This window comes from Chionomys nivalis, chromosome 5, assembly GCF_950005125.1.
Source record: "Chionomys nivalis chromosome 5, mChiNiv1.1, whole genome shotgun sequence".
In the NCBI taxonomy this organism is placed as follows: Eukaryota; Metazoa; Chordata; class Mammalia; order Rodentia; family Cricetidae; genus Chionomys; species Chionomys nivalis.
In genome coordinates, this window is record NC_080090.1 from 100,573,174 (window position 1) to 100,596,390 (window position 23,217).

At 52.4% G+C, this 23,217-nt stretch overlaps 1 protein-coding gene across 1 annotated transcript in view; it reads left to right on the top strand.

The window, feature by feature from the left end:
- The window catches only part of Gli2 (GLI family zinc finger 2), a 154,358-nt gene that overhangs the window by 119,256 nt on the left and 11,885 nt on the right, over window positions 1-23,217 (top strand). Inside the window, exons 5-9 of the mRNA XM_057770795.1 lie at window positions 8,767-8,968; window positions 11,905-12,121; window positions 13,124-13,246; window positions 18,077-18,211; window positions 21,944-22,093. Of these exons, the coding sequence (XP_057626778.1) occupies window positions 8,767-8,968; window positions 11,905-12,121; window positions 13,124-13,246; window positions 18,077-18,211; window positions 21,944-22,093 (827 nt within the window). The remainder of the gene's footprint in view (window positions 1-8,766; window positions 8,969-11,904; window positions 12,122-13,123; window positions 13,247-18,076; window positions 18,212-21,943; window positions 22,094-23,217) is intronic.

A 23,217-nucleotide genomic window follows, 5' to 3' on the forward strand; every position in this document is an offset into this window, starting at 1 on the left:
AGTAAACAAAATAGGGATGGAGGGGCATACTGGGGTAGTGGATGCTCCTTTGAGAAAGAGAGTCAGAGAGTCAGGGGGCAAAGGTATCCCTCACTAGCTGTATAGGGGATGCCATTCAAGCACAGGACTGAAGAGGCAAGCCCACCAGCTGGCTTGGGGAGAGCTAAACCAACAGAGGATCAGCTGTGCAAAGGGCCTGGGGCAGCAGTGTGGGTTCAGGAGAGCAGGGTGATCGGTAGAAATCAAGTAAGGCCAGGAATGGTGCTGAGGCCAGTGTTCGGGGTGGGCTGTGCCAACTCGTTGGGGCTTATTAAAGATTTTGCCCTTTTCTGGAGTGAGATGGAACTATGCTGATCTGAGAATCAGGACAGGCAACAGTAGACCCCATCCGTGAGTGGTAGGTGAGTCGTGTTAAGGGAGATCACTGGGTAGAGATGCAAGACACGTTCCCAGCTCGGGTGTGGATGTGCAGGGGAGAGGAGCAGTGCTTATGTTCCTCTTTTCTGTGACCAAATCTCTGACATCTCAACCTCCCAGGAAAAAAACCTGACAGAGGCAACTTAGAACAGGTGTTTTCTGTGACTTCAGTCACGGTAGGGATGGCAATATGACAGGACTGTGAGGCAGCGGGCATATCACACCCATCGCGCCCACAGTCAAGGAGCAGAGACAAAATCTTCCCCTTTGTATTCAGTCTGGGACCCCAGCCCATAGAATGGTGTGGCTCACAGTCAGGGTGGTGTGTCTTCTCACGTCAATCAGCATGATCTAGAAAATCCTCCACGTTCATGTCTCCTAGATGATTCTGAATCTTACTGAGTTAACAACTGTTAAAAACCATCACAGAGAGCCAAGGTCAATGCCAGGTCTAGGGCTCAAGAGATAGGATGGGCTCTCAGTGACAAGATGGAGCTTGTGCTAGGCTGTTCAGGGTGGAAGGGTGGCAATCTTGGGCAGGTGAAGTCTTAATGCGCATCAGACACACTGCCCTTCCTTCTCACTAGAAGCCATCCTTACAACGGTTTTCACAGAGTGCCCTAGCTGTCCAAGCACGCTGGACTGCAGGCTAAGTAGACGACGCCATCGAGAACGAGGCTGGTGGCGCCTTCAGGCAGTCTCCTCCGGCCCTGCCAGGAGCGGTTTCTTCATGCCCCAGTGATACATGGTGGAGGGAGACAGACCTGCAGAGAGGCCATCTGGTCCTGCAGGGCAGCAGGTTGAAAATGGACCGTGGCAGCTGTTTAGAGGCTGCAAGATTCAGGGTGGGCCCGTATCATCCCGGCCTCAGCTCACACCCGAAGCTCCATTCCTGGGCTCCCTGCCACAATCACCCCGGAAGCTCTGTTCAGTGGCCTTGCTCTGGTTGAGCTAGCTCTTTACAGAGGTGGGGCTTCTCCAGGAAGTCTGTCTAGACACTTCCTGCCTTCTCTGGTTTGTCCTGATTCTCTGAGACATAAGGACACCCCCCTCACCGCCACCACCACACACAAAAGGTCAAGTTTCTCTGTCCATCCCTGTTGTTCCCTGATGGGAGGCTGTTGAGTGCCAAAGCAGTGTTGCCAACATTCAGTCTAGTGGCTGTCCTACCTGTCTGTGCCTTCCGCAAGAAGATGTTGGGTCCAGGATTCAGCACAGTATAGGGGCCCATCTGTAGAACTCCTTCCCATCCTCTCCCACAGCAGGCAGCAGGAGCGGGGTCGAGGCTGGGGAGGGTGCATTGCAGACACTGTTTTCCAGTGCTGTAAACCCAGCCACTGCAACACAAGGCAGAAGAGAGGTTCTGAGGTCAAGTGCAGAGTCGTGCACACATGCCAGCTTCTGCCACTCTGGGCAACCTCTCTCCAAGGCCTAGAGCAGGAACATGGACATCCCTGGCAAGCGGACAGATGCATTTATGCCATGGCTAGGGTGCCAAATTGAGCAGGTGTGCCCACACAGCAGAAGAAGCAGAACCGGGGAGACCAGAGTCACGCTGTGTCAGCGATCCTGAGCGCCTGCCTGGGTGTGCCCCTCCATGCAGTGCCATGTGTGTGACAGAGAGAAAAATGACAGTGAGCATTACTCCTGTTGCTGGAGTTAGGACCCTGCTTAGGATGAGCAAACAAGTCCCCAAGCCTCTAGGTAGCTGGGTCACAATGCCCTTGCCAGTTCCTAACTCTCTTTGAAAAGGCGGCTGGACAGCTGGGTTTGGATTCCGCACAGAGAAGCCAGGTAGGAAACAAAGGGGAAACAGGACCTTGTAGGAGACAGCAGAGAGGACCCAGGTCAACCCCTGCTGTCCCCACCTTCTTTGGGATAGCTAGACCTGGAGATAAGAGCTAGTGGGACACAGTGTTTATATGCCAAGTGGACGAGCCCAACTGAAGCAGAATGCGGTCAGTGTAGAAGAAGGTGAGTGTGGTCTGCTGGCTGGTGTGCACCGGGTACTCAAGTGGTGCTGTGTGACCTCTGCCTACAGAATCCCTTTACTTCTTCCAAAGTCACCCTCGTCTCCAGGAGTCCATACCTTAGTTGTCATCACCCCACCCAGGCCATAGACCACTCCGGGCGTCATGTCCTCGTCATCTTCCCATCCATCTTGTCCCCCAGTGTGTTAGGTGTGGCTTCTCTCCTTTCCCCAAAGCACTGCACTTTACCAGAGTTATCAGGGTCAGAACCTGGGCTCTGGCAGCAATAACAAGCCAGACTCAGTAGTCTATCCTCCATAGGCCAGTTAAACAGACAGGACTCGTGAAAAGCAGAGAAAGGAGCTCTGTTCACTGTGACTACATTGGGAAGGGGGACGAAGAGGTCCAGTGAAAACACACACACACACATACACACACACACACACACACACCAGTCATCAAGGTTTAAATATGAAGTTTAGGTTTCAGTGGAGGGCAATATGTATATACAGCTAAGCAGTCCTGGTCAAGGTGTGGTCTAGCCATTAAATCTTCCCTGCAAGGTGTTCTGACAGGTTGTCAGAACTGTGTGAACTCTCTCTGGGAGACAGACTTTCCCTCAGCCCTTTCCTTCTCCCAGTGTGAGCCTGCCTCATGGGGAAGTTGCAGCTTTTTAGAGTCCATTGTCTGATTGGTATGTGTGTGTGAGCATGCTTGCCACAGTGCTCTCTTCACATCATGTGGGTCTGGGGGATGGAACTCTGGTCATCAGACTTGGCAACCAAGCACCTCGAACTGACGTACCAACTCAGAGCTATCCCAGCTTTTTCCAAAGCAGTGGGAGGCGTTGTTTCAGATTTTTATACTATACGGGCCACTTCCACTTGACTTAGGTACCAATCTGCTGTGTCTCTGGGAGATGCTAAATAAGCTCAGCCCCACCCCACCCTCCTCCTCCCCTCAAGTGGACCGTGTGATGTGAGCCAGGCAGACCCTGCCAACTCCTGCATTTTCTGCATGCCACCCCCACAGGACGCTTCAGTCATGAAAAACTTACACTTTTTTGACTAAGTTCCTTTGAGCCCAGTATTCTCGCAGATGAAATGGTATCCACACTCATTCAGTGCCTGCTTACTCGGCGTGCATCCTGGCTAGGTTTCTCTATTGCTAGGATAAAGCACTGATCAAAACCAACTTGTTGGGGGGTTCATTTCATCTTACCACATCCAGGTGACAGGCAGGCATCCGAAGGCAAGAACACTGCTCACTGGCTTGTTCCCCCTTGAAGGCAAGAACACTGCTCACTGGCTTGTTCCCCTTGGCTTGCTTAGTTTGCTCTTTTAGACAACCCAGGACCACCTGCTGAAGGGTGGCACCACCCACAGTGACCTGGACCCTCCCACATCAACCATCAATCAAGAAAATGCCGCCACAGACAGGCTCATCTACAACCAGGCTTTGGAGACAATCTCTCAGCTGAGGTTTCTTCTTCCCAGTTGGGCCCAGTTTGTGTCAAGTCCACAAAACAAAGCAATAAAACTAACCATCACACACCAGGTCAGGTTCTAAGCATGCACTAGGCAAGATGCTAAATACCACATCAAGTTCTGCCCCCAACGAGCTCTGTCTGGTTGGCCAGTCGCCAGACTGTTTTTTGTAAACACGCCAATGCCGGTCCTGACCTGACCTAACCTGACCCATCCTCTCACTGCCTCCTCTCCCAGCAGCCCTTGTCTTCATGTCTCGAGACAGGGTCACCGGCATTCCAGAGGCCTTGTGTATCCAACAGAGGCATGGAGGCAGTATCTGCCAGACTGTGAGGCAATCTGGGCAGAAGGCTGGTGGGCACTCAGACCTCAGTTCCTCCTCCAGCTCCCCTACAACATGGCTTTACCTTAGTTCAGTACCTGGCGCAAAACAGCGTGCTTAGCATTCATAACTGACTTAACTTTGAGGGATAAATAAACGGTCCTTAAAATGGAACTTTTTAAAGGTATGAACTCAGGTAATCAGGCTGGCCTTGAACTCACTGTCGAACTGAGGATGACCTTGGATCTCTGAGCCTCCTGCCTCTACTTCCCAAGTGCTAAAATTACAAGCCTATACCGTCATAACAATCTGTGTGGTGCTGGGCACGGAACCCAGGGCTCCATGTGGTAGACAAGTACTCCACCAAGTGAGCTGCATCCCCACCCCTAGACCTTTCCGCGTTTTCCTGGATGGGGGTGAATAGTATCATAAGCTGAAGAGGATGTCTCTGTCTGAGAACTTATAATAGCTTCTCAAGGGTTTTGTTTGCGCCCCACACGTGGGTCAGAAAGACAGCAAGGCCTCTGACAGGTCCAGATACCAGTGCCACCTTCCTCCCTGGGCCTCAGTGAGGGCGGGACCAGGGAAACGAGGCTCTGGCACAGGCCTGCCTCCCTCCATGTCCTTTCTTGTTCTCACGCCTGATTTCAGCAGGAAGACCAGGAGCTGAGCCCCTGAGAAGGGAGCAGAACAGTCTCGAATCCATTCCTCTGGTGGCTCTGCAGAGAGCATGGAGTTCACCGCCCATCACAGGTCCCTAGCATGGAACTTTCTCGCACTAGGCTGTTGATACTGCATGTCACCCTGCAGCAGGCAGAGCCTGCCCCCCCCCCCATCACTCCAGGAAGAGGGAACTGTTCTGATTGAAGTCCCATCTGCTCACAGCCTCCTAACTCGTCGGCTGTGTGTTTTATTGTCATATTGACACTAATTTGACTCAGATGTCACCTCCATCCTGATGCGTATTCTTTATGCAGGCTGCGGATAGGGAGGCTCAGAAACCCAGGGCATTGATCTCATAGGAGAGAGGCAGACATCGCTGGGGCCTCAGGGGACTGACTGATTCCAGCAGGGAGCCCAGACTCAGCCTGAGACAGCAGGGAGACTGAGGCTGAGGAGAGCAGACTCCATGTCCCACAGGCTGCTGAGCCAGGCTGGAATTGAGCTGGGTCAGAGAGGCCTTTTGATGAACCTGAGTTGACCAGGACACAAAGGAACTGCCCTTGTGACATAACTTAGGTAAGGGACACTGGCCTCTACCTAAGTCCCCAGCTCTGTGGCCTCACCTGGAGGTTCCTCCACTGGGTCAGTGAAGTGTAGATAGACTTCTTAGACTAAATTCCTCAGAGCATACCCTAAGAGTGAGCCCAGAAAAGACCTGGGCCAAGTATAGTGAATTACACCTATCATCTCAGCACCCGGGGGTGTAAGTGGAAGAACCAGGAGTTCAAGGCCACCCTGGGCTGCATCAGACCCTGCCTCAAAAAAGAAAAGAAAAAAGGGGGGGGAGATTTGGCAAAGGGTTTGACCTTGAAACATGAAGATGTGAGTTCAAATTCACAGAACCCATGAGGGACAGGAAGGGTAACTGCACCTGTAACCCCAGCAGTGGACAGGAGGGTGACTGCACCTGTAACCCCAGCAGTCGGGGAACAGGAGGGTGACTGCACCTGTAACCCCAGCAGTGGACAGGAGGGTGACTGCACCTGTAACCCCATCCGTGGGGGACGGGACGGGTGATTGCACCTGTAACCCCAGCAGTGGGGGACGGGACGGGTGATTGCACCTGTAACCCCAGCAGTGGGGGGCAGGAGGGGTGACTGCACCTGTAACCCCAGCAGTGGGAGACGGGAGGGTTACTGCACCTGTAACCCCAGCAGTGGGGGACAGGAGGGGTGATTGTACCCCAAAAAAAAATCAGTGTTGGCATGGTCTCCCTGCACACACATGTATGTGTACACATGTTCACATATGTGCCCAGATACAGAAAGGAGGAAAAGAGAGGAGATGGGAGGGGAGGGAACGAGGGGAGAGGGTTGAGGGGAGGTGAGACAGAGACAGAGATAGGTAAAGACAGAAAACAGGCATCTTCTGAGGGAGAACAGGCGAGTGGCCGGTCACTGGATGGCCAGTGTTAGGACAGGCCCAGCCACAGGCGAATGACTGCTGGGAATGCAGCAGTCCCCAGACATAAATCACAGGAGAAGCTCGGGAAATGAGTGCCAAGCTTTCCTTCCTGTTTAGTGATTTATCCAGGGAAGAGGCGCGTTAATAAACACATTTCCCTCGAGGGCAGGGATAACAGAGATGAATACCACTGTCAGTTTTGGCCTGCTTCCTCTTGTTAGGGGCACCCGAGAGGGTGGGAGTCACAGTGTTAGCAGCGAAATCTCCTTTTGAAAAATATATGACGATAGGCTGAGGTGATAGCTCAGTCAGGAAAGTGCTTGCCTTGCAAGCCGGGGGCCTGAGTTCCGTTCCCTGGGACTCTTGTGGAAAGGGGTGTGCAAGTGCATTCTCCCAGGAGGGAGAGACAGGTTGGTCCCTGGGATTTGGTGACCACCCAGCCTAGTTACTCGGTGAGTTCTAAGCCCGTAAAAGACCCTGATTAAAGAAGAAGGACAGTTCCTGAGGAGCAATTTCTTCCGGCCTCTACAACATGCACGTGAGTGCACACAAGCACGCACATATGCACACATACTGAAAGGACGTATATGCCAAAGACTCGTATGAGTCTCCTGTAATGGATGTCAGCCCCTTTGTGCCCCCTCTTGTGCCCATTTTCCACTTAGTTTACAACGAAGAGCCCGAGAGGGGACCTCCTTTTGCCTCTAGCTTTGAGGTAAGGGTTTTCAAAGCGTGGAACCAGGTGCTCAGAGAATGCCCGGATGGATGCCTGTGGGAGGCAGGGGGAGGAGTGTTGTAGGTCACTACCACAGCCTCGGTCATCTTTTCAAGACTTTGGCTCTTCCCTTTACCATAAACTGTTGGCTCACCCTAGTCATCCACACAGACCTGCTGGCACCTTGAAGGAGCTCTGGGAATTAGCCATTTCACTCAGACATGTGGACAGGGTGACAGGTGCCATCCTTGGAGTTCTGGATGGCTTCACAGCAGCATGTACAACACGCCATCTTGTCTTCGTTAGAGGGATGCTGGGGAAGGTTCTGTGATGTCCTGCACAGCATTTGGGCAGTACCAGGGCTGCTTGCAGGCAGCATCTCCAGCCGAGGCAATATGAAGGCCCAGAGTCCCTGATGGAGATTGGCAAGGCAAGGAATCATTGCTCCTCGTAGGTATCTGGGAAGAGGAATACATACCCCAGCACTGACCTTGTTTTGTGATGGGCCAGGCCACCCATCACCTAATTCTCATCTCAGGGCAGTCCTGAAGGCTGCCACTACCATAAGACCCCATTGTGGGACAGTGAAGAAACTTTAGTGACTAGGGCCATCCAGTGATGTCAGACAATTTCTAGGCCACTGTTGTGTTGGGAGCAGTGAGACCCCAGATCCTGAATTTCTTGTAAATAACTTGTTTTCCCGTGATCTGAGTGCCTACAGCTGCTCTGAGCACGAGACCTTCAGGAGTTCCTGATGGCAGGAGAGTGGTTTCTGGTGGGTTTGGCTGGGGCGTGGCTATCTCTATATAATCTGCCCCTGAACACAATAAAGGGAGGATTCTGGGGGCTTTGGTATCAGTGTTTAAAGGTCTGCATGTCGGTCTGTCTCTGTTTCTATATTCTCAACCTCCAGCCCCTTGCCCGAAGCTCGCGAACTGGGTTCTAGCGCACCGAGTGCAGACACGGGGGTGTGGTGCACGGCACTGTTGTCCAGAATAGGGGGTAATGGGGAAGGAGGAAGAGCAGACTGGGGCCTGGAGTGCCAGGAGTCTGTGTGTGTGTGTGCGTGTGTGCGTGCGTGTGCATGTGTGCGTGCATGTGTGGTGTGTGTGTTTGCATGTGTGTGTGCGTGCGCGTGCGTACGTGCGTGTCTGTGTGTGCATGTGTGCGTGCATGTGTGGTGTGGGTGTGTGTGTACGCGCGCGCACGTGCTCATGTGTGGTATGTGTGTGTGTTAGTATACACACGTTCAGGAGTGTCCAAGCATGGCTGGTGTATGTACCTACATGCAGGGGTATAAACATTCAGAACCACACATTCCTGAAGCTCAGGTGACCTTGAGCTGGGGGTCCCCAAGTATGAGCACATCTGTGTACCACGAGGCCTCTTCCCGTTGCTCCTCCTCTGCCTTCGTGGTCTCTCACAGCAACCTTTCCAGTAGGTTTTGAGGAGCCAGCCAGAAGTCAAGCACCACACTAAGGCTGTGAAGCAGCCCTCCAACCTCTGCTTGGTGAGGTTCCTCCAGGGTGCAGGGCATTCGTGTGATACCAGCTGCAGCAAAGCCTGTGACCCTGTGACTCAGAACCCTGTTCACTCTCCTCCCCAGGAGGGTCTCTTCGGTGTTGAAAATGTGCCCTTCACCACCACACCACGCTATGGAGAGATCCTGGACCCTCGTGATGTGGGTGGAATTGGTGACGCTAACATGCCTTTTGTTGTCTGTCACAGCGTCGCGATTCTCTAGCCCACGTGTGACCCCCCGCCTCAGCCGCAAGCGGGCGCTATCCATCTCCCCACTCTCAGATGCCAGCCTGGACCTGCAGCGCATGATCCGGACCTCTCCCAACTCGCTGGTTGCTTACATCAACAATTCCAGGAGCAGCTCAGCAGCCAGCGGCTCCTATGGACATCTGTCTGCCGGTGCCCTCAGGTGAGCCCCAGCCACAGGTCGGGATAAGAACTGGGAGCTGGACTGGGGCCACATGGCAGGGTCTGGCCTTTCAGGCCTTACACTGGAGAAAGACAGAACTTCATGCTACATTAACTTAATCAACACACTAATGACTGTGCTGATAATTCAGAAGCAGTAGTGAGGCTGGGGTTGTGACTTTGGTAGAGTCCTTTACTGGCATGCACAAAGCCCTGGGTTCCATCCCAAGCACTGTATAAAACCAGGCATGGTGATGCATGCCAGTGATCCCAGCCCTCAGGACAGAATCAGGAGGGTCAGAGGTTCAGAGCCATTGGCTACATAGTGGGTTTGAGGACAGCCTGGGCTACGTGAGACCCTTAATTGTAAACATCAAAGCAATAGTAATGCAGAGAGTTCACGCCGACCCTGGAGTGCACTCTTACATAGTAAACCTGTCATCAGGGGTTCCATCACAGCACCAGAGGGAGCCAAGGTCAAAAGTGGCCTTCTTCGGAGCTGGGGAGATGGCATAGCAGGTAGAAACAGTAACCACAGAGTGTAAGTCTTGTTGGAATCCTCAGAATGCATGTCAAAAGCCAGGCACATAGCACCAGTACCCATAGTCAGTGCTCCTCTGGGGAGATAGAGGAGACGGGAAAGCCCTAGAAGCTCATGTCCGACCCGCCTGTAGCATGCCGTGGAGAAGCAGCAGAGTCCCTGTCACAAACACACTGCAAGGAGAGGACTGATACCCAAAGCTGCCTCTGATTTCCCTGTGTATACTTTGGCATGTTCCTTCCCTGCATGTACAAATGCTCAAAAATACATATACGTCTGTACACACACAGAAACACAGTTGTTACTGACGTGGCTTTTCTCGTGCTTCACTAGTGTGGCAGAGATCTCGTTGTTGACTAGCAAGAAAGGCCACACTAGGTGTGACGCCGATGCGGTCCCTGCCCTAACCACATCTCAGGGCTGGTAACAGTCTCCCTGTAGCCCCATCCAGACGTTCTCCCCTTCCCACTGCACGTGACACTCGACTGTCCCCAGGACTCAGATGCAACCAGCATGACTGAAGCGTGATTCCTGTCCTGGCCCCCACTGACGTGGCACCCCACTGTCCAGGCAACTTCCTGTCCTCACCCCCATTGTCCTGGCCCCCATTGTCCTGGCCCCCACTGTCCTGGCCCCCACTGTCCTGGCCCCCCACTGACCTGGCACCCCACTGTCCTGGGCCCCACTGTCCTGGTTCCCCACTGTCCTGGCCCCCCACTGTCCTGGTTCCCCACTGTCCTGGTCTCCACTGTCCTGGGCCCCACTGTCCCAAACCCCATCATCCCAGCCCCCACTGTCCTGGCCCCCATTGTCCTGGCCCCCACTGTCCTGGCCCCCACTGTCCTGGTCCCCCACTGTCCTGGTCCCCCACTGTCCTGGTCCCCCACTGTCCTGGTCCCCCACTGTCCTGGCCCCCCACTGTCCTGGTCCCCCACTGTCCTGGTCCCCCACTGTCCTGGCCCCCCACTGTCCTGGTCCCCCACTGTCCTGGCCCCCCACTGTCCTGGTCCCCCACTGTCCTGGCCCCCCACTGTCCTGGGCCCCACTGTCCCAAACCCCATTATCCCGGCCCCCACTGTCCTGGCCCCCCATTGTCCTGGTCCCCCATTGTCCTGGCCCCCACTGTCCTGGCCCCCCACTGTCCTGGCCCCCCACTGTCCTGGTCCCCCACTGTCCTGGCCCCCCACTGTCCTGGTCCCCCACTGTCCTGGCCCCCCACTGTCCTGGTCCCCCACTGTCCTGGCCCCCCACTGTCCTGGGCCCCACTGTCCCAAACCCCATTACCCCAGCCCCCACTGTCCTGGCCCCCACTGTCCTGGCCCCCACTGTCCTGGTTCCCCATTATCCCAGCCCCCACTGTCCTGGTTCCCCACTGTCCCGCCCACCCCCCACTTGTGAGAGGGCTGGATACAGGCGCTTGCAGTTGTCTACAATATCTGCTGCGGGAAAAGTTGTTCTCACACTGAACATTTTAAATGCTAAGCCCGCACTGAGAAACAAGAATTTGAGGCTGATGGGGCTGAAGAGATGGCTCAGCTGTTAAGAGCATTTGCTACTCTTCGAGAGGACCTGGATTTGGTTCACAGAACCCACATTGAACAACTCACAACCACTGGTAACGTTAACTCCAGGGGATCCAATGCCCACTTCTCGCCTGTGTGGTTACCTACACATACATAGCCACAGACATATAAATAATTTTTTAAAAAAAAATCTAAGGAGAAAATGAATTAATGAATTTGAGGCTGGCGTGGTTCTGAGTTCCCCTTCAGATGCTGAGGCTTTGCTCCTTTGTAAATTATGGGATGTCCTGGACCTCTGTGTCCATGAACATGTCCTCAGTACTGGGACAGGAGCCTCTGCAGGGGGCCTCCTCATAGCAGCAGCTCACACTGCAGAGATGCTGTATGGAACAAGGAGGAAACCATATGTCTCTGGTGGCATGGCCTCAGAAGCCACCAGCATCTCTCATCTCTTGCCAGGAAAAAGTGGCTCATGGGCAAGTCTATGACAACTTGTAAGTGCAGCAAAGCTCAAGGAGGTGGGGGATGGAGTGAGCTGCAGGGCTCGGTACAACGAGAGAGCGCAGTGGTCCAAGGCCAAGTGAGGTCCCAACAGGCAGCAGTACTTCAGGGATGCATCTCAGGTGTCAGCACAGAAACAGTCAGGTGTGGAGCTGGGACAGAACCTGGAACCTGCAGGGAACCAGCCCGCGTGGGGTCAAGGTTGCAGTCAAGGAACTGGTGTGGGCAGCAAGGCCAAGTAAGGGCAATCCATGGCCGTGGTGTGATTAACATTGTGCCATTTTGAGCCTCAGGTTTGGTCCTCTCTGCCCAGATGTATTGGTTCGGCAGTGCACCCACATGGTCCCCGTCCTCCTCTGTTCTCCATTGCAGCCCAGCCTTCACCTTCCCCCACCCCATCAATCCTGTGGCCTACCAGCAGATCCTGAGCCAGCAGCGGGGCCTGGGCTCAGCCTTTGGACATACGCCGCCCCTGATCCAGCCTTCACCCACCTTCCTGGCCCAGCAGTCCATGGCGCTCACCTCCATCAGCACCATGCCTACCCAGCTCAGCAGCAATAGCAGCAATTGTCTGAATGATGCCAGCCAGGTAGGTGGGTGCGAGAACCGGAGGTGGGCCACTGCTGCTCATGCAGCCCCTGAGGGTTGCTCATGCTCGGAGCTGGTGGAGATCTCTGCACTTTAGCCTGACTGGTCGGTTGCTTTGAGGACAGAGGCCACATGATGGGAAGAGCCTTAAACTGGGCCAGAAGCCCTGGCCTGGACCCAGGGTAAGCTCCCAGTCCCTCAGTCTGTCCTCTGTCCAATAAGCTTGAAAGGCTGGAGAAACCCTTCAATGTACAGGGTTCGGTGCTACATAGGGACATACATGCCTCGTGTGAAACAAGGTGTCTGGGCTCCCTGCTTCAGCTGTCCCTGGTTGGAGGACCAGTCCAAGAGACTGTTTCTGATGCTTCAAAATACAGAAGGGTGGGAAAACTAAGGAGACACCTCAGTGGGTGAAGAGTTTGCTTTGCAAGCATGATCACACATTTAAAAAGCCAGGCATTGACCAGCAGTGATGGCACATGCCTTTAATCCCAGCACTCAGGAGGCAGAGACAGGTGTATCTCTGAGTTCAAAGCCAGCCTGGTCTACAGAGTGAGTTCCAGAGCAGCCAGTGCTACACAGGGAAATCCTGTCTTGAAAAATAAAAAATAAATTTAAAAATAAAAAGCCAGGCATGGTGATGCACTCTTGTAATGGTAGTTCTGGGGAAGTGGTCTCTGGAGCTTACTGGCTAGCCAACCTAGCCTAATTGGGGAGTCCCGGGTCCGAGTGAGAGACCCTCAAAAAGACAATGTGGTTTGGGACTAAGGGACACACGTGAGAATGACCTCTGATGTCCACATACGTGCGTGCTCATGAACACATATACATTGTGTGAACCCACACATAACATGTACTACACACATATGTGTACATATACATTCAAATACAGGGTTATCCTAGATGATCTGTGTGGGCAAACTCTAGAGCCACAGCTCTGATCGAATTTGGGGTCCTCTGCCTTGTGCCTACATGACAGTCTGTCCTCTGCCTCCTCCCTCAGAGCAAGCAGAACAGCGAGTCGGCCGTGAGTAGCACCGTGAATCCCATCACAGTTCATAAGCGCAGCAAGGTCAAGACTGAGGCTGAAGGCCTGCGGCCAGCCTCCCCACTAGGACTGACTCAGGTAGCCTGCTGCCTACTGCCACTGTCCTTGGGCTGGGACCAGGTCGGGTCTCCTGTTTTGGCTGATGTTGGGCACTAGTGGTAAATGAATGGGAGAAGGGGGAGGAACAGAAAGGTAGGTGGGTGGGTGGGTGGGTGGGTGGATGGATGGGTGGGTGGGTGGGTGGATGGATGGATGGATGGATTGATGGAATGGGCAAGTGGATGGATGGCCATCTGCAGTACTTAGAAAGTCAGAGTTTAGGTGAGCTCATAGAGCCATGACCCTCTTACTCAGCACCCTGCACATATATCATTTTTATAAAATATAAATGAGTAGCCGGGCGGTGGTGGCGCACGCCTTTAATCCCAGCACTTGGGAGGCAGAGGCAGGCGGATCTCTGTGAGTTCGAGACCAGCCTGGTCTACAAGAGCTAGTTCCAGGACAGGCTCCAAAACCACAGAGAAACCCTGTCTCGAAAAACCCAAAAAAAAAAAAAAAATATATATATATATATATATATAAATGAGTAAATGAATGTTATACATGTGCTACATTTATGGTCAAATTTATGAATGAACACGCACATATCCTTCCCTCCCACTTGCTTCAGGCTACAATTATCCCCACATACTCAACTGCCTCAGCCAAGGGACTGAGCTGCTCAAGTGCCCTGAGTGCCTCTGGTCCTTCAGGCTGCCCCCTCTCCTGGAGCCCCTTGGCTCTGGTCCTTCAGGCTGCCCCCTCTCCTGGAGCCTCTTGCTGTACCTCCTCTACTACCGGTGCTCCCGGGTAAGGGGACTCGCAGACACCTGGATGCCAGCTGTTGGGTCACATCGGGTAGGAAGAAGGATAATTCCTGGTGGGGAGAGTATGGATGGAATAGCTGTGGCCTGGAGCCAGCATGAGTGGCCCCGGCCTCTATGCAGAGCCCTCCGGAAGTCTTGCTGCTTGCTGCATTCCCTAGGAAGACACATAGACCATTGCTGCTCTTGGAGCCGGAGTCTGCCATGTGACCCTAACCCTCAGCTCCAAGCCCCCACAGTGGCCTACTCTCCATCTGTGTTCCCAGTCACCAAGAATGCTCGGGGCCTCCAGTCCCTGGCTCTCAGAGTCTGCTGGCCCATCCTTTATCGGGCCTGTAAACTATCAGGCATGCTCCAGACACTTAATTTTCATGAAATATCGGGTCCTCTTATTGTCAGGCAAACAGAGGGGTTGGTGACAAATTCTTCTCCCTTCACTGACACGAGCGCCAGTCTGAACATGATGCATAGTTTCCACGAGGCCGGCCGTCATGGGGAGGGGGTGTGTGCAGAAATTGATGAGGACAGCACACATTCAGGGAAGATAAACATGCAGGAATGTTGAGGACAGGGAGGGGACCAAGGATGGGTACTTGCCAAGCACCTTGGAGTCTCACTCCACATCCGTGGATGGGTCCTTATTACTGCCCTACACTCTAGGAAGGCCACCCAGAGGTCTTTTTCCTGCCCTGCACCCAGAGCCCTTAAAAACAAACAAAAAAACAAAAATCCCAAAACAAACAAACAAGCAAAACCTGTTTTGCGAGTGACTGGGAAGATGATCCTGTCAGCAAAGTGCTTGCCACACAAGCATGAGGACCTGAGTTTGAATCCCCAGCATCCATGTTAAAATCTGGACATGGTGACATGTACCTGTAATCAATCTCAGTGCTGAGGAGGCAGAGACAGGTGGGTCCCTGGGACTTGCTGGTCAGACCGTAGCTGTATCAGTAAGCTCCGAGTTCAGGAAGACCCTGTGTCAGTAAGGGGGTGGCAGTGACTGAGTTATGACAGCTAAGGCTGTCCTCTGGCCTTCAGTTCATGCACAACAATATAACTGAACAGGTGTGCACATGTGTGTGTGTCCACACGTGTGTGTGCACACAAACACACACACTCCAGTTCATGATGATGAAACCCTTAATCAGAGTCTACACAGATAGGAATAAGGACTACACTCAGTGTCTCTCCGGGCATGCAGACACACACACATGCACACACAATTATTATTGTACTAAGTTACATAAGGCCAATTTCATGTAAGTGCATATTCTCCCTATTCCCAATTTCCCTGTATTCTCACTAGCACCCCTTGTTCTGCTGACAGCTTTGTTCATAATCCATGCCCTCTGTACAGATAGGATTTCATGAATCTCTTCAGGCAAGGACTCACAGGCAAGAGAAAGAACGCAGTATTTGTCCCTCTGAGATTGATTCATTAATTTCCTTACTGTGATTATTTTCTTGCATCCATCCAACATGATACTAAGTTGTGGGATGCTAAAATCGGGGAGACAAGGATGTCCACTTTCCCCACTCTTGTCAGCGTAGTGCTTCGAGTTGCAGCTGGCACAATAGGATGAGGGGGAGGGGGACGGAAATGGGATACAAATAGGAAGGGAAGAGCCATTGCGCCCTCATTTGCAGATGATGTGACCCTATACATGCATGAGGCCCTGAAGACTCCCCTGGAAACCCTCAGAGTTGATAAACACTTGCTGCAGAGTAGTAAGATACAAAATGAACACGCAGACATCTGTAGCCTTCCTGTACACCAATAGCATGCAGAGAAAAACCAGAAAAGCACACTGGGCATGGTGGTACCTTCCTGGGATCCCAGCGCTCTGGAGGTGGAGGCAGGAGGACTGGGAATTTAAGGCCGGCCTTGGCGGCACAGTAATGCAAGCCTTGAGCTGTACAAAGCCCTATCTCAAAGAAATTTAGAGATGGGGGCACAGGGAGAGTCCATTCAAGTCACTGCAGAGGGCTCTTCCTCACAAGGAGACAGGCTTCATGCCTCCTTGTGTGGTTTATTGCAAGGCCTTGCCTCCCTTTGGCGGAAAAGACAGAGAAGTAACTTTACTCTCTGTTTAAGCCCTTGCTTAAATTGTAGACTGGGAGAGCTCCTGCTTTGGTCTTGGAGCAGCCCACCAGTGGGCCTGCTGGGCCTGGCTCCCTTAGGGCAGTCTAAACTGAGCGGAGCCTGGAGTGTATGAGAAGATGTTCCCAGACGTTCTATGCGCTGCCTTAGAGACCTTCTTACCTCCTCCACAGGCTCATCTCGACAGACCCTGGCTGCTGAATACCCACCCGGAAGGGAGGTGTTCTGACCTCTATGCAGCTAGTGAGCTTGCTTGTCAACATGTGGCAGCTTTGTCCTCTGCAGAGCAGGGCATTTGTTGGGAGGGTCCCTGGTGGTGAATCAGGGAGCCCTTGTGGAAGAAGTGTGGCCCCAGTGCAAACTCAGAGAAGGCCTGTGTCTGTGGCCCACCTTGGGAAATCCTGAACTTCTGAGATGAGCTCAGTGTCCCTAAGTGACCTGTGCCATGGACACTAGAGTTCTTAACCTGGCAAGAGCTTGTCTCTGTTAGCCAGCAGTTTCTTGTTTCCCTGGAGGCTCTTCCTTAGTTTGTTTTCTTTGTTTTGCAGTACAGGGAATTAAACTGGGGTCTTGTGTGTTAGGCAAATGCCCTTGAGCTTTCTCCACACCCCAGAAACTCTTTCAGAAATACAGGATACATTCCTGCTGTTTTTAAAAATAAGTTGAACAGTAAAGCAAATCTTTATAACTGCCCCTGGCCTTGGTTTGGCTCCCAGAATGCTTGGCAAATCCGTTGAACACTGGATGGTCCTCAACAGACTTCACAAGCCCTCCCTGGACCCTGCTGCCAGCCTGGGGCGCCTGCACCTATCCTTGGCCACCATTCCTGGGAGGTCCCCTGTGATCCGAGGCTTTTTCTTTGAAATGGCCTCATAATGCTAATGTGGTCAAAAGAGTGTTACATTTCCATGGTATCACTGTAATAAAACATTCTGACCAAACTCAAGTAGGAGAGAAAAGTAGGAGTCATTAGCCAATACTTCCGGGGCAGGTCCGTCACTGAGGGAAGCCAGGGCAGGAACCTGAAGCAGAAGTTATGGAGTGTTGTTGCTAGTATCTGCTCAGCTAGCTTTCTTATGCACCTGAGAACCGTGGGCCTTAGCTATGGTGCCGCCCACGGGTCCTGTTATATCAGTTAACAAGACAATCCCTGACAAATCTGACCCTCATTTGAGGCTCCCTCCTCAGGCCACTCAGGCTGTGTCAGATTGACAGTTAAAGCTGACCAGAAGGGGATGCAGGTCCAGGTGTAGGCTACCACACACCAGGAGAGGAGAGTTCATCTCCCTGAGCCTCAGTTTCCCTGCTGTGAGCTGTGGCAGGGAAACATGCCCGACAACACAGTCTGTGGGGTCTGCATCCTCTCTGCAGTGAATCTGACAGTGGTCCTGTGCTGATGGCAGCTGAGTGCCCACGTGCACTTGAGGAAGAGGAAACAGTATGAAAAAGTGATTTGGAAGGCCTTAGACTTGGGGTTTCCCGTTTGTCCAGGCAGGACCCCCACACACTTAACAAGGTTTCCCGCTCCAGGGGCTATAGGGCTCGCCTCAGCTACCCATAGTGGAAACCAAACCACAGAGGCAGAAGTCAGGGTCTTCCTTTCTCCTGCTTACATACAGATCAGGAGGGAAGGATGCCCTGGTCAGAACAGCTTCATGACAGAACAGGAAGGGCCCAGGACTGTCGCCTGCGACCGTGGTTTCCTAAGGTTGAGCTGAGGAAAGCGGGAATGAGTGTGACTCTATGTATATGTCATGTGTGTCCACCTGTGTGTGTGCATTGTATATGTGCATGTGTATACCGTGAGTACATTGTATATGAATGTGTGTCCTCACATGTGCCAATGAAGAGTTCTTAGTATGAACCCCTGAGGTCAATCTCATGCACCCTCAGGACTGGGTCCCCAGGCACAGCTCATGTGGATGTGGTCTTCCCTTCCCCCAGGAGCAGCTGGCCGATCTCAAGGAAGACCTGGACAGGGATGACTGCAAGCAGGAGGCCGAGGTGGTCATCTACGAGACCAACTGCCACTGGGCAGACTGCACCAAGGAATATGACACCCAGGAGCAGCTGGTGCATGTAAGCCTCTGACCTCAGCTCCTGCGGAGGGATGGAGGATCTGGAGCCTTTCACGGCCTGTGCTGCAAAGGGGGATCCCCATCCTCTGCACATGGGTGGTATCATGACCGGGTGCCTTGGGGCCTCCTCACCTCGCCCCAAACACATACATGAAATACTGAAGAGAGCCTTCCCCAGCTCGGGTGCGGGTAGCAAGACTGAGTGCTCTGAGCTGCAGTCCACATGCCCAGGAAGTTCCTTCTAGAACTTGAATCCATATTGTCGACCTCTCTGCAGTAAACCAGGGAGGAAGTGATTATCCGAGCTGTGTGTTGCAGGTTCAAGCTCTTAGGCTAAAGAGTGGACAGTGCCTGGGCTGGAACTGGGCTCGAGCAGAAGTCCAGAGGCGACAATATAAAAAGATGTGCTCCGTGGCTGTGGAGACAGCTCACTGGCAGAGTGCTTGGAAGGCCTGGTTTTAGTTCCCTTTTTAAAAGGACTGGGCATGGTGTCAGATGATTTTACTCCTAGCAATGAGAAGGCCAAGAGAGATGCATGCCTGGAGATCTCAGGCCAACCAACCTAGCCTTCCTCCTGAGTTCCAAGCCACTGAGAGTCTCTGCCTCAGAAACCCAGGGGAAAACCCAGCAGACAGAATTCCTCAGCTAGAGTCCTGCCTTGACCCGGAAGGGCGTTCCAGAGCTATCTCTGTGGCCCGAGTGAATCAGGAATCGGGAATCGTGAATCGTGTCTACCTGGTCCTGGAAAGAGCTCTCTGCTCTCCAGAGAGGATCTGCTTTGTCTGGTGCCGCCTCTCTGCGCTCTGGGAAGACGGATGGCAAGCCAGAGCCCCGTCCATTATTAACAATTTCTCGCTAACTAAACCAATAAGAAAAAATGAAAGGCGTAGTCAGGAAGCATTTTTCTCATTTGAAAGGCTTTATGAATGGAAATGGGAGCTGGAGGAGAAGGGTTTTCTGGAAGTTCAAAGAGCTGCTATTTTCCTTACTCCCAAGGTTGTGTTATCTATGCTTGACAGTCGGGCATGCTGCATGGGGCACCAGGCCAGTGGCTTCTCATCTTCTAGGACAAGATGCTGCCACTTGGTTTCTGGACAGCTGTGTGGGTTGTAAATGTCTTTGTCTGGGAGAGACTACAGCATGAGTTTACATTTCCTCGGAGTACCTTGTAAAATACAAAGAAGTCAGGCAGTGGCATTGCTGCATCCTTGGCTGACCTGCCTTGCTCATCTAAGCTGTTTAGCCCCAGGGTCAGCCTGGCACCGTGCCTTAAGCCCACAGCTAAGGGTCCTTCTCGGGCAAAGCTGAGGAAGCTTCATTTCCCCCTCCTGTGTACATCTCTGAAGCAGGAGTATCAGTATGTCTGCCTTACCGCACATTTAGCCAGCACCTGGTGCTTGTACTTCAAGAATGTCACCATAATCACCGTGTCCCCATAGGCCAGGCCCTGAGCCTCGCCTGGGGTATGTGGGCAGCCTTTACTCATCAGCTGACTCCATCAGGGAAGGAGCCAGAGAGATGGTTCAGTCTGACAGGTGCTTGTCATGCAAACCTCAAGCCCTGTGTGCTGATCCCCAGCACCCACATAAAAGGCCAAGTGTGGTGGTGCTTGGTCTATAGTTCCGGCACTGGGGAGATGGAGAGACAAGGACCCCTGAAGCTCACTGACCAGCTGGCCTTGCTGAATTAGTAAACCCAGGTTCAGTGAGAGACCCTGTCTCAAAAACCCCAGGGGAGACAGGCTGTGCTGGCCTCTGCCTCCATGCACATCCACACACATAAGGACACACACACACACACACACACACACAAGTATTTGGGGTGAGGTTTGGGCCCAGGGTCTCACACAGGCTGAACAAGCATCCTACCATTGAGCTCCCTTCCCAGGAATTAGCCCTTGAGAGCTAATTGGGAAACACAGATGGAACAAAGAGGTGCACCAGCTGGGGATTATCTGAAGGGGCCGCGCAGTGACCTCTACACACTGGATGGGATGGGCAATGGGAAGGGTCTCACATGATGAGTGGGGCTGGGAGACGCAGCCTTGCTGCTAACTGCAGAAACATCCGCTCAGACCGAAGACTCATGATTTCATCACAACCGAGACTCTAAGGCTAAGTCAGTAAACAGCAGAGATGGAGTCTGTTTGTTTTAAAACACATTTGTTTATTTAGTCTATGCTTCTGCATGTGCCACAGCATGCTTGTGGGGGTCAGAGGACAACTTGCGAGGAGTCGGTTTTCTCCTTCTACCACGTGGGGCCTGGGGAGCAAACTCTGGTTTGTTGGTTTTGGAAGCAGACAGAGACCCACGGAGCTTTCTCACCAACCTCTGAATTGCAGTATGTTAAGATAGTTTAGCATAAATGTAAGCATGGGGGTTAATAGGAAGAGAGGGTCTAAGGGGAAGAAGGAAGACACGCCCACATATGGGTGTGGGCTTCTCTGGGGAGAGCCACACATAAGTGTCCTTAAGATAGCCATGCTACAATTTAGGTGACTTTCTCAAAGGACTGCTTTCTGCTGCTGTGATACAATACCCAGGCAAAAGCAACGTGAGGAAAAGGTTTGTTTTCTCTCGCAGTCCAGGGTGCTGTCTGCAGTCCAGGGTGCTGTCCGCAGTCCAGGGTGCTGTCCGTCCTGGTGGGGAAGTCTAGGTGGCAACAGCTGATCCACCATGTCATCCACCGCATTCACCGCATCCACCACATCATCCACCGCATTCACCGCATCCACCACGTCATCCACCGCATTCACCTTAAGGAAACAGGAAGGAGGGCGGGCTGCTGCTCCCTGCCTTCGCACCGTTTATCCAGCCCAGGATCCCAGTCAAGGGACCACCTAACCAGTGGGCGGGACTTCCTGTCTCCATAGAGTCACACGGTTACATACTGGCCTGCCCAGGGGGCCGTCTCTCAGGTGCCAAGCTGTCAATTAGCATGAACTCTCGCAGCAGCTGTGTGACCTGAGTGAGCTGTGGGTGGATCCTGCTCCTGGTTTTCACTGACAGACTTCCAGCTGACAGACCACCTCCCAGTTCACAGCTCTGCATAGGAAGTGATGTATTTTCAGACTCACTGATGTTCCCAGAAAATACCTAGGAGAAGAACAAGGCCATCTATGCTCAAGGCTAAATGCGGTTTGTCACTATTTGAACATTTAATTTGAAAGTATTATCTCCCTATCAACAGCCTTCACAGCAAACGCTAATGGTGCTAAAATTCCCAGGATTAGACAGTGAGAGGCTTCTTCCAGCCTCCTCTCCCCGCCGCGTTCCTTTTATTTCCTTGTATTCTTCTGTGACTTGGGGAAGTCAGGGGAATGAGTGGTGAATTACTTACCTTGGGGTTGTTGCAGCCAGCTGCCTGACAGAGCCAGTTTATGCGAGGGAGGAACTGCTTTGGCTCACGGTTTCGGAGAGTGCAGTCTGTGGTCACTTGGCTCCATGCCCTTGGTGGAGTAGAGCTGTGTACCTCTGGCAGATAGGACACAGATCAAAGGCATAGAGGCAGGGTTGGGGGCAGACAGACAGAGCCTACACACACACAAACACACACACACACGAGTGTGCACATACACTTAGTGATCCTTACTGAGGCGTCTGTGTGTCCTTGGTAGAGGCTTTGGAATGGGATGATGGTCCATTGAGGGCAGGAGCGTTTGTGGGAAGAGAGGCTCTGCCCAGGGAGGTGACCCTTGAACTCACCACCACCTCTTCTCTCACCTCCGTACAGCATATCAACAATGAGCACATTCATGGGGAGAAGAAGGAGTTCGTGTGCCGCTGGCAGGCGTGCACGAGAGAGCAGAAGCCCTTCAAGGCCCAGTACATGCTGGTTGTCCACATGCGCAGGCACACGGGTGAGAAGCCGCACAAGTGCACGGTGAGCCTCCTCCCACTGCAGAGTCGTGAGCGGGCCCTGACCCCAGCACCTCCTACGGCTTCAGCTGGTGTTTTCAATAACAGATGATATCAAACTGGCTGTTTGCACATTTAAAACATTTTAATAACATTTGTTTATGTAGTAGGGGTGGGGGGTGAGATATGCCTAGAAGTCAGAGAACAGCTTGCCAGAATCTGTTTTCTCCTTCCACCGTATGGGTCCCAGAGACGGTGAACCTGGCATCAGGGTTAGCAGCAAGCACCTGTGTACATCGAGACATGTCCCCGGTCCCTATCTGTATGTCTTCTTTGGGAAACAGTTCTTGTCATTTTGCTGCTTGGTTACAAGAATTCTTTTATAGCTAAGTTTTAGGTCATTATCAGACACACTTTGAAAATATTTTTCCAATTCTCTGTGTTGTCTTCATTTTCTGGATCATATCCTTCGAAGCACAAAAGCTTAATTTAGTAAAATCCAAATTTTAGCTGTTGTGTCTTAGAAATGGCTACCTAACCTGTGGTCACAGTGATTTAACCATCCCTCCTGCTTTTTTTTTCTTCTAAGAGTTTGCCAGGGATAGTAGGAAAAATAGCTCAGCGGATAGAGTACTTGCCTAGCATGCACAAGGCCCTGGCTTCCGTCCCCAGTAGCACATACCCTGAGCGTGATGGTGTGTGCTTTTAACCCCAACACTTAGGAGATGGAGGCAGAAAGATCAGAAGGTCAAGGCCATCCTTGGCTACACAGTGAGTTTGAGGCCAGCCTGAGCTGTATAAGAATCTGTCTCAAAAACAAAACAAAATAAAGCAGGAACTGGAGAGATAGCTCAGCCTTTCAGAGCAGTCGCACCTCTTTAAGGGACCCAGGTTCAGTTCCCAGTACCAACATGGCGGCTCACAGTCAGCCGTAAGTCCAGGTCCAGAGGATCCATCACCGTCTTGGTGCTTTGGACTCCACGACCACGTGTGGTGTGCAGATATAAGTACAGACCAAACACCCATAACGAAACAAAAGACAGTTAAGAGCTAGGATGTGGAGAATCAGAACCTTTACATACTGCTGACAGGATTATAGAAGGTGACGATTTGGACAGCTTATAAATGTGTGCTTTTGTTTATATAAAT